This window comes from Diorhabda carinulata, chromosome 2 (genome assembly GCF_026250575.1).
Source record: "Diorhabda carinulata isolate Delta chromosome 2, icDioCari1.1, whole genome shotgun sequence".
Lineage (NCBI taxonomy): Eukaryota > Metazoa > Arthropoda > Insecta > Coleoptera > Chrysomelidae > Diorhabda > Diorhabda carinulata.
Window position 1 is genome coordinate 31,789,109 of NC_079461.1, and position 12,069 is coordinate 31,801,177.

General features: G+C 33.0%; 1 protein-coding gene across 3 annotated transcripts in view; it reads right to left on the bottom strand.

The window, feature by feature from the left end:
* The window catches only part of LOC130903719 (glutamate receptor ionotropic, kainate 2), a 113,354-nt gene that overhangs the window by 54,920 nt on the left and 46,365 nt on the right, over positions 1 to 12,069 (bottom strand). For all 3 annotated transcript variants that reach the window (XM_057815957.1, XM_057815958.1, XM_057815959.1), the window contains exons 5-6: positions 10,384 to 10,541; positions 1,397 to 1,538 (exon numbers count right to left, since the gene is read on the bottom strand). In XM_057815957.1, coding sequence (XP_057671940.1) covers positions 1,397 to 1,538; positions 10,384 to 10,541 — 300 coding nt within the window. The remainder of the gene's footprint in view (positions 1 to 1,396; positions 1,539 to 10,383; positions 10,542 to 12,069) is intronic.

A 12,069-nucleotide genomic window follows, 5' to 3' on the forward strand; every position in this document is an offset into this window, starting at 1 on the left:
TTCACATTTTTCAAAACGTTTTACAAGCTTTTGCTTGCCCGAGTAAGAAGATAACCAAACTAGAACTACTTCTGTCACCTCATTATCTGAGTCGGACCCGAGAAACTTTTTCAGATAATGGAATATGTGAAAATTGATTGACGCCAAGTCTGGACTGGATAGCAGTTTCCATATTTGTCTAAGCATTTTCCATAACTTTTTAGAAACTTCCGTTTACCTGACTCTGAAGATACTCAGTCTTGAACTGCTTCTGTCACCTCATCATTTGTCGCAAAGCTGAAAACTCTTTTAGATAGTGGATTTAAGTGTGAATAGCAGAATAAGGTCTGGCCTCTGCATTTATTGCTGTCTATTGCTGCTTAAATTTGATAAAAATACCCCATGTTCATCTCATAACACGTTTGCCATAGCCTTGCGTGTGGGGATGCTTGCTCGGCCTTGGTTTTGACTGGAGATGGTGTGTGACGGCATTATATTCATTCAGACTCTGAGATTCTGTGGGAAATCCACGATAGGTGGTTAATCTCTTTCTATCCAAAGTATCTGATTAGATTTTGACTTTGTGTTTCTATGCTTCTTCACTTCAGCAGACCCCTGTATTGCATATCTAAATTTGTTTAAAGTAGGACAGATAGCGTCCACATCTATTCCAAAACATGGTTTGCATAACGTCGAGTATAGATATGATCTGTTTAGACTGTAGATGTTGTGTAACGCAATTATATTCACAGACGTTTATACTTTGAGGTTCTGTGAGAAGACCACGTTTCATTCCTTGTGAGATAAAAGTCCGAGATAGTGAAATAAGTGAAATTTTATCGGCGCGAAGTCTGGACTGTAGGTGGCCTATCCAGAAGATGAGGTAATGCAACAAAACGTCAGAATACCATTGAGGCTACACTTATGGTTGTTTCTTGTCGCAAAGACTCCATATTCATTCCAAAATTCTGATATTATAACCTCAAGTATAAAGATTGTTTGCTTGGCCTTGACTCTGAGGCTCTCTTAGAAATCGGTCTCGTTCCTTGTGACAATCTTCTCCAAAAATTAATCAACTTATTTATGATATCGATTGAGAGATTAAAACGCGACAATTTGCGAGGTCTCAACTTGTCAGAAACGTTTTTGGCAAAGTCTAGCCAGCCCTGCCTTCATATGCATATTTTTACAATATAAATTTCTTTTCTGTACGAATTTTCAACAATGTTATCAACTTTGATCTCAATTTAAATGATTCAATTGTAAAGCTTCCTCGTATAACGAAAATTTGGAATATTCAGTTTTCTATCATAATTCATAGTTAGTTACTTTTAGCTAACGTTAGACCATCCCGAGTCCCTCATAAACACAGTTACATGAGCATTAACTTAAAGCCGAAAAGCGATGGAATACTCACCAGAGACGTGATAAGATAACTGTGGTAGTCGCTCATCATCCCGATCTGTTGCGCCTGCTTCAGGACGTCGTAAATCCTTTGAGTCGAGCAATCCAGCACTATGTGGGATTCAGCAGAGTTCTTTATTTGTTTCAGTAAAGGCCTGAAAAACGTAAATCAACGGGGTTATATTCCACCACCGCAAGCAGACTTAACTACACCCTGATTTATGGACGACAATATTTCCGTACAAGGGTCCAGTTTTATTTTATTTCATTCTTTATTATTTCAGTGCAGATAATATTTTGGAATGACGACTTTATGTAATAGAATCTTTGGTAAAGGTATTTGTGAAACACACGATAAGAATTGTAATTCTTATCGTTTAACTTGACCGTACTTTATATAAAGCTTAATACCAAGAAGACTAAATACGTAGTCATAATTTAACAACGAAATATACCAGAAGAAGAAATTATGGTTAATAACGTATAAAAAGACCGAGTATGAAAAATAAAGCTAAAAACTTTGGAATGTCTGAGCAGTAAGATGGATCAACAAAGTGCAATCGATTCGGGCAAACCTTAGAAAGCTTTGATAATAAAAATTATATAATAAGAAATGATAAATGTATTTGTACAGAAGAAAAATGCATTTCGAATGGTTAAAAAATGAAAAATCAACTTAATTTTACTGCTCGGGAGCTTTCGAGATCGCTGAACCCAAATATCATGATAGAAACGGTCTACGAGGTATCTGGTATCCAGGGTAGCCAACATCTACGTCGTCCACCGGAGTCTCGATATTAAATTGAATATATACATCCTGGGGATGTTCAAGGTTGATGAATACGAATATTAAGGCGGCGATGATGACCTGTGAGGTACCTTGTACCCAGGTTGGCTAGTTTATACGTCTTCTGTGTGTTGTTCCTGAAGATGCCATGGTTTATATAGTAATGTGGGCTTGTGAATAAAAAAAAGAGATCGCACTTGCGCTGACACCAATCCTCAAGAGCTCCGTCCAAAGTCACAGGATGGCGTGCAATTTTCTGACCTTAGTCCTTGGTTCTTAATACAGTAGTTGAATAGTGTGTTTGTAAACCTTTTAGTGTTTTGATAATACTTCATTTTGACATATAACAGTCACTAATTATCATCAGATTATGTAATCATCCCTTTGCAGATCGTGCTGTATGTTATATATATTTTTAATCATCCCAATTTGGTTGCGCTGCTGTATAGCCGAGAGTTAGGTAATGGTTTGTATGTATGGAAATAGGTCACTGATGGTTTAATAATCACGTTGATGATGATAATATGGTGTTCTAACAACGTTTGATGGATATGAGAGAGGTCGACGAAATTGAAAATTAATATTTGATTATGTACCGTCTCAAACTTCCCGATGCTTTAACATTTAATCTTAGATCAAGTGCAATTTGTAACCAAACATTTACTTCAGATAGTTTTATGAAGTATGAAATATTTATATCATTAGTAAAACAATTATAAAGTATAATCAAATGTAATGTGTCAAGATTTTCATTATTTTTACAAAATAATATGAAATATGAAAAACTAGATATTATTGTGTTGAAGTTGAATAAATTCATCGTATTTTTATCAAATATTTATTTGAAATCCGTAATAATATTATCCAGGGAAGGTAAATATATGTGAAGTCGAAAATACTCCTTTAATTCCCTATTGTTTTCGTGGTACCTATTTTATATATTATATATAAGAGCATAGAGTACAGAAAGAACTTCATTATGAATCGTCTGCATACTGTAGTATATTGGAATTGTTTAAACAGATCTGCTACATATGAAGAAAATAATAAAGGACCTAAAATAGAACCATGGGGTACTCCCGGTTTCAGTAGCAAATACATTTACCACCTCATTATTTTTAATTGATATATATGATCTGAAAAAGTCGATAGCAAGGTTAGAAAAGCAAAAATAATTTAATTTGACTAAAAGTATATTCTGGTCAATGGTATCGAATGCTTTGGTAAATTCAAGTAACGACAAGCAGGTAGCCTATCCTAGATTTTCTCTAGATCTTATTTCATTTACCAATTTAACCAGACTTCAACTTCAGTTTAACTGGAAAAAAATCAACGAGTCGCTAGCTCAACCATTATAGGAATTACGTATGCACAAATATCGATATGAAACACACAACTTTTCAAAAAATCATATCCACCAAACTAATGGTTGGATTGAATTGAAATTCTGAGGAAATCATATGTGAGGTAAGTTTCAACTGGAAAAAAATCAACGAGTCGCTAGCTCAACCATTATAGGAATTACGTATGCACAAATATCGATATGAAACATACAAATATTCAAAAAATCATATCTACCAAACTAATGGTTGGATTGAATTGAAATTCTGAGGAAATCATATGTGAGGTAAGTTTCAACTGGAAAAAAATCAACGAGTCGCTAGCTCAACCATTATAGGAATTACGTATGCACAAATATCGATATGAAACACACAACTTTTCAAAAAATCATATCCACCAAACTAATGGTTGGATTGAATTGAAATTCTGAGGAAATCATATGTGAGGTAAGTTTCAACTGGAAAAAAATCAACGAGTCGCTAGCTCAACCATTATAGGAATTACGTATGCACAAATATCGATATGAAACACACAACTTTTCAAAAAATCATATCTACCAAACTAATGGTTGGATTGAATTGAAATTCTGAGGAAATCATATGTGAGGTAAGTTTCAACTGGAAAAAAATCAACGAGTTGCTAGCTCAACCATTATAGGAATTACGTATGCACAAATATCGATATGAAACATACAAATATTCAAAAAATCATATCTACCAAACTAATGGTTGGATTGAATTGAAATTCTGAGGAAATCATATGTGAGGTAAGTTTCAACTGGAAAAAAATCAACGAGTCGCTAGCTCAACCATTATAGGAATTACGTATGCACAAATATCGATATGAAACATACAAATTTTCAAAAAATCATATCTACCAAACTAATGGTTGGATTGAATTGAAATTCTGAGGAAATCATATGTGAGGTAAGTTTCAACTGGAAAAAAATCAACGAGTCGCTAGCTCAACCATTATAGGAATTACGTATGCACAAATATCGATATGAAACATACAAATATTCAAAAAATCATATCTACCAAACTAATGGTTGGATTGAATTGAAATTCTGAGGAAATCATATGTGAGGTAAGTTTCAACTGGAAAAAAATCAACGAGTCGCTAGCTCAACCATTATAGGAATTACGTATGCACAAATATCGATATGAAACATACAAATATTCAAAAAATCATATCTACCAAACTAATGGTTGGATTGAATTGAAATTCTGAGGAAATCATATGTGAGGTAAGTTTCAACTGGAAAAAAATCAACGAGTCGCTAGCTCAACCATTATAGGAATTACGTATGCACAAATATCGATATGAAACATACAAATTTTCAAAAAATCATATCTACCAAACTAATGGTTGGATTGAATTGAAATTCTGAGGAAATCATATGTGAGGTAAGTTTCAACTGGAAAAAAATCAACGAGTCGCTAGCTCAACCATTATAGGAATTACGTATGCACAAATATCGATATGAAACATACAAATATTCAAAAAATCATATCTACCAAACTAATGGTTGGATTGAATTGAAATTCTGAGGAAATCATATGTGAGGTAAGTTTCAACTGGAAAAAAATCAACGAGTCGCTAGCTCAACCATTATAGGAATTACATATGCACAAATATCGATATGAAACATACAAATATTCAAAAAATCATATCTACCAAACTAATGGTTGGATTGAATTGAAATTCTGAGAAAATCATATGTGAGGTAAGTTTCAACTGGAAAAAAATCAACGAGTCGCTAGCTCAACCATTATAGGAATTACGTATGCACAAATATCGATATGAAACATACAAATATTCAAAAAATCATATCTACCAAACTAATGGTTGGATTGAATTGAAATTTTGAGGAAATCATATGTGAGGTAAGTTTCAACTGGAAAAAAATCAACGAGTCGCTAGCTTAACCATTATAGGAATTACGTATGCACAAATATCGATATGAAACATACAAATTTTCAAAAAATCATATCCACCAAACTAATGGTTGAATTGAGTTGAAGTTGACGTACAGGAAAATTTCCTATAGCTTGATTGATTGTCAGATATAAAGTTAGACGAATAGACGAACTCGCCAGGCTTGGTTGTATACGTGTCTTTCTAGGATTTTTGATACCACTGGTAATATGCTTATAAGTTTTAAGTCTTTTGCTTTTGGCTATGTATTTTCAGGAAAAGAAATGAGAATAGCTTTCTTTTGAATATGAGGAAAACACTTTACAAAATAGAACTTTTAATAATATATATTAAAGGCTTTATGCACTAGGGTAAGCATAGTTTAAGTTCCCTAATTGTAAAACCGTCTTCACCAACAGCATTCGTATTAATTGAACACTTTTCGAAGAAATTTTCTTTCAAACACATTTAAAATTTTATAAAGAAATTAAAATATCAAACAATACACTTAATATAATAAATATAATAATAAATATTTACTCCTCTATAAATTCGTATGAATTGTAGTTCAGTTAATCAAAGTTTGGACATTTTATTCCCATCAGTATAACATTGTTGTTGCAACATCATGAAATAGGTTAACAAAATTATATATACTTAATTATTCCATCGTTTACTACAACAATTAAAGAATTAAGAGCCCTTCAATATTCCATGCTTTTCTCTAATTAGATTTTCTAACCAATGAACACTATCAGGTGAATATTTATTTACAAATCCCACCTCGTCGATCGTCGATGTTACAGGTTTTCAGCGGTTTTACCGCTCTACAACAACCACTCAACTTCACTCTACAAATGCCGTTTGGGTTTGGTTTGAAGAGCCATCTTTTTTCCAAAGCCCAGAGGAAAAGTTCTCCTATATCATGGAAATTTCAGAAATTAACCCTATCCTACATAAAAATATCCCTATTCTATTCGAAAACAATCCAACGAGTCTCTCAAAAATAAGAACACAACTTCAGTTTCGGAGAAAGGGTTTCGGTTATAACTAAATGGCTTTTCATTTTTTCTCCGATTACGTTTAAAAGTAGGCAGAGGAAAAGTATTCCTATATCAGGACAATTTCTGAAATTATACATATCCTACTTGAAAATGTCCCTATCCCATTCAAAAACAAACAAACGAGTGTCTCAAAAATAAGAACAAAACTTCAGTTTAGATTTATAACTAAATGGCTTTTCATTTTTCTTCCGATTACGTTTAAAAGTCGTCACCTTACTATTAAGGACATTCAAAATATCTCATACTGTAAGACAATGTTTTTTTTGAAAAAATCTTCAACATTTTAGCCTAATGTACTAAATTATCAAAAAAATAATATTCATCAGTACTCCTAAGTTTACAGTTTACACTAGTAATTTTATGAAACTTTTATGAACATCATCCCTGTTCATAGTTTAACTGAAAGTATGAGTAGTCGTTACAAAGTTTTTGACAGAATTGGAGACTTAAATGAAAACTATGAACGTACTAGAATGGAAACATACATCAAGTCAAACGAGGAAGAAGTTTGAACTGTTTTCAGTACATAAAATTGTACAAACCCACAACAAAAGTCCTTAGCGTGATATATGATGATTTGACAGAGTGGTTGATCAATATAGTGGAAAATAAACTATTTAGTTCTTCTACACAGGGATATTGATTAGTGATAAAGTTCAGTGCCTCCTTTGTCCTTTGAGATATCAATTTGAAAATTTATTATTCTTTTTATTACAAAATTATTTATAATCGAGAATTTGCCATATCAAAGTTAAATTTTTCTAATTGAAACACCCTAAATTTGATTGAACATTTGGAATAAGTTTGACTTCCCCAATCCAATAATCTAGGGCAAATCATAACAAGTTCGATACCCTGTTCAATGTAAGAGAAATTAAAGAATGAAAATTCAATGAATATGATACAGTGTGAATCAAAATACTAATACTTTATTATCTTTATTTTTTTCAAATGAATCACCCTGTATTTTATGTAAGTATCGAAAAGTAATATCAACATACTCATTTTTTAACAAACTGTCCTATGCCGTAAATTATTAGTTTGTTTTGATTTTTCTGAACAAAACAATTGTGAGTTGGCTGTGATTTATGTGTCAAAAATGACATTTTATCATTGCTGTTTGATACTGTTGAGGTTAAATTGCAATACCAAAAAATATTACGAATAAAGTACAGGAATGAAACAATGGAAAACTATCCAATTTACTACAGTATACATACACGTCTTCATTATCACAATAAGTGTTCGACATGACATCCAAAGATATCTAAGCTTAGTTGAGAGCGATAATTCAAAGGATTACTCACATTAGGAAGCATTTCACCCAGTATATGCTTAAACACTTAGTTGGATATAAAGGATGCAATGTATGTGAAAAAACAGAAGAATGGAAAAACCAAACAGGAAGTGGATAGATGAAATTGTAGCATTTTCTTCAAATTTTTTCATGATGCGGAGTATTAAATATTAACTTCTGGTCAAAAATTATACCCTACTCGATCTAGTTTTTTCTCCAGTAAGGATTTGACACAATTTTTTCACTGCAATATCTCGTATTTATTCTTTTCGTATCTAAAGTATCAATTTTTCAGTTTGAACATGCGATACAAAATATTTTCCACCTCATTGTATAATAGAGTATGAAACATTGTGTCGATGTTTTCACAATATAAATGAATTTGTTTCCTTTTTTTTTCAGAGTTAGCCATCTCCAGTGATCCTATTATTCACGTTAGCGAGGTTGAATTAAAACTTTTTTTTTGGGAAACAATGAATTTAGCTGTTTATTTCTAGAAGTTCTTGTAACATTTTGTACCCCAGTAAATTAAAACTGACCCTCGTTAGGATAAAATGTCATCCATAAATCAGCTGTGGGTTATTTCAAAGTTGAGCTCTGGCAATCCGATTAATTTCGTTTTCAGTTGGAAAATTGTTTGAAAGTGTATATGTTACCAAACCCGACTTCAGGTCAAACTTCAGATCAGAATTTGACATTTGCAATCAAAATTTTTAGAGGTAGCAGATGTAAACCAAGGCTCTAAAATATCGTTAAGAATTGCGGCTACGAAACATTCGGTTGGATTAGGCCAAGGTTTTGTTTTGTGGATGCAGCTGCAACAAAAAGTGTTCCACAAACAGATGCCAGTGCAAAATACTCTGCAATTCTGAGGACCACCAAAGCACACCATGTAAAAATAAATAACAATTTTAAAAATTATATTAGAGAAGCATTGTATTAACAATTATCCATAGCTTTCAACGACGAATCATTATTGTTTCAATAAAAATGATTATTCTTACTATTACGGAGTTTGTTATTCAGTTTATCCATTTGGCCTAGGTTAAACTGGTTTATCCTATCGAACTTTAGACAAATTCGGGTTTGGCCGCTAACATATGCATTTATCAACAATTTCATGTTGATGCTAATAAAAAACTAGATTTAATTTGAGTAAAATATTGATAAAAAGCTATAATGAGAGGAGAGATATCTGCTATATACAATTCCCAAGGAAAATTAGGTGCAACGCGGTGTAATATTTACATAAACATTTAAATATTATTTTGAAGTGCGTATAATTTTGAAATTCCTTATTTGAATGATAAATAAGTTATTACAAAAGTGATTAATTTCAACCAATATAAATGGAAGTTTTAATTTTCTTACGGAAGAAGGTACAACGAGAGTGAAATATTTTTGTAGAAATAAACAATTCTGGTTAATTGAAATCTCAAACTGGCACTTCCAGTTTACGTACAAAGCGATTTTCTAAGCAAATCAAGTGAATAATGTTGTAATATTGGATTTTAAAAAACGTTTTTCAATGTGGACTCGTTAATATAAAATTTAACTATATCTGTGTCGTTCTGATCGATGATCTTTTGCCACTTCTAGTAAAACCACACCTCACCCAGTAATTCCAAGAAGCATCTTTTGAAGTCAGTTTAACACCCTTAAGAGAATTTTGTGGAGACATTACAAAGCCAAGGATATACAGAGGATGCATTAATACTTGTTACCCAAACTTAGTTTTTGACGAGTCCTCAAGATATGTGCCGGTTTAGCTGATAGTTTGTGGCGCTCTTTTGAAAACCTACATGGTTTTCCTTACCTCCACACCCTCCATATGTTCACATAATAAAGGATGAAATCATAAAACGGTGCGGCTTGGCAAAGGTAATGGAATAGGTGACAGAGAAATCAAAATCCTGTGATGTGCCGATGACGCCACGATGTGTACCGAAAAAGATGATCTTCAAAGATTATTTAATTTGTTTAATATCACAGAAAAACAGTGTAATGCGTATGTAAGGCGGAACAAACACCTGAGACAAGAAACAAAGGCAGGAATTTACAAAGCGGCAGACCTATGATGACCAATACGACAGAAACATCAAAAACGAAACTACTCTTGAAAACCACAGAGATACAAACTTCTAGGCGGATCTATAAAAAGAAAAAACCTCTGACGATTATGTGATAACATTAACGAATTGGTATTACTGGATATAAAACAATGCAATCAACATATAAGTCGAATGACAGACGATAGAATGGTAAAAATACCAAGTGATAAATCTTATTTGGAGCACGGAGTAGAGGTCTACCACGAAAGAGGTGGAATGACAATCTAGGGTGAGGTTGACGAATGATATCGAAGACGTTTTACCTATTATGGAAGAAAGAAGAAGAAGTAGGTTGTTGATTGTGTTTGTGTTATACAATTGGTATAGAACTTTTTGTGCTGATTAAATATTAAAAAAAGAAATTTTCTCTACGTTGCGAATGGAGAAATTGTATATTGTGAATTTTTGATCAACAAATAAATTGAGAGTGTAATTCAATGTTTTTATCATTTTATAGTATTGCAAAATTTATATTTTCATCACCTATAGTCCGAAGCTTCCCCCAATTGGCGCACAGTTATAGGAAACTCATAAGGTCCATGAGCTTTGAGTAATTCCTGTAGACGAACGAGTCCTTCGTTGTTCTCGTAGATTATCGTAAATGATTTCCAACCCCATGCTTTGACTAGATCAACGTATGCCTGAAACAATTTTGAATACGTCAAAAATTAAAAACAACAACAACAGAAAAGTTGAGAAAATGATTGATTTTAATACGAGGGCCGTTTTTTTCAACCTCCGATCGCTCCATGCAGACGCTACGCGGGCAGAAGAAGGGAGACTGCGAAGCTCTCGCACTACACACTCCGCTATTGTTGATACTCAGGCGTCAGTCGGCGTTGTGCTACAGCCACGTAAACATGTCCACAATTATTGATACTCTCGCCAAGAGTGAATTGCGAAGTGTGATTCGTTTTCTACAGGCTGAAGGCCATAGTGCTGGAGTGCTGGAGTGTGTATGGGAAAAACTTCATTAGTGATGGTGTTGTGCGTGAATGGTGTCGAAAATTTGAAGATGACCGTAATGATGTGCATGATGAAGTACGCTAAGGACGCAAATTTTTCGTTTCCAATGACCTGGTTCAACGAGTTGACAGAATGATTAGAGAAAATCGCAGAATTATCATTACTGCTTTGTCTATGGAATTTCTAGAAGTTTCAAAGTCTGTTTTGTACTCTATAGCTACTGAACGATTTGGCTACATTAGCAGCATCTTTCTTGGAAGAGGATATTGAAAAGCTTGTCCACAGTTATGACAAATGTCTCAATCTCTTCGGTGACTATATCGAAAAGGAATCGGAAGTGTATCAATCTTTTGGTAGTAAAATTATTGTTCTATATAAACTTGTCTTTTATTTATAGCCTATCGGAAATCTATCTACGATTTGATCATATACATAGTTTAATTTTAAAACGTATCATGCTTTATAAATCGCCTCTTTGACGAAGCTACTACACATTTATATTTAAGAGACAGTTTGTAGATTGCTTTTCAATAAAATCTCGTCAATCTTTTAACGGGAGCAGATATAACCCCCGGAAACTTGATTAGAAAAGGGTGACTGATACTTTTTTTAGTAGTTATACAAAAATTGTGTGAAAACTTCGGCTTGTATAGACAAGTGTTTGAAAAAAGACATCAATAGGCGTCGCTTTTGCTTCTTGTTAAGTACTGAGATCTCAAACTTAATTAACACTCGTAAAAATTTCGGAATAATTTTATAATTTGATGATGTTGCTTCGTATGACACAGACTGAAGATTGTTTTAAAGAAGAAAAGCGTAAGATCGAATATGCAAATTTGCAATTTATATAAATATTGTTCTGGGACCGAATCCTCAATCACGCTTGGTTCCAGTTCCGGCAAATCACATTTAATTGTTTTAAAGGTTTTAATAGTTTAGAAGTGATTTGAGGTTCTCAAAGGTACAGTCAGAACTTCTTTGGTCTCGTCTTATGGAATAGAACTCACTTGCCGAAGCAACGAAACTTTTCATCATAATTGTTGCGTTTTTCTCATTTTACAATATGGGACGTTTATTACGTTTTTTTCTGAATTAATGTAGGATTCATATATCAAGTATTTTTCTTGTGAATGACTCTTGATTATACACTTATCGCAATATAGGTTGAGTCTTATTACATAATGGAAATTTAAAACAATCTGT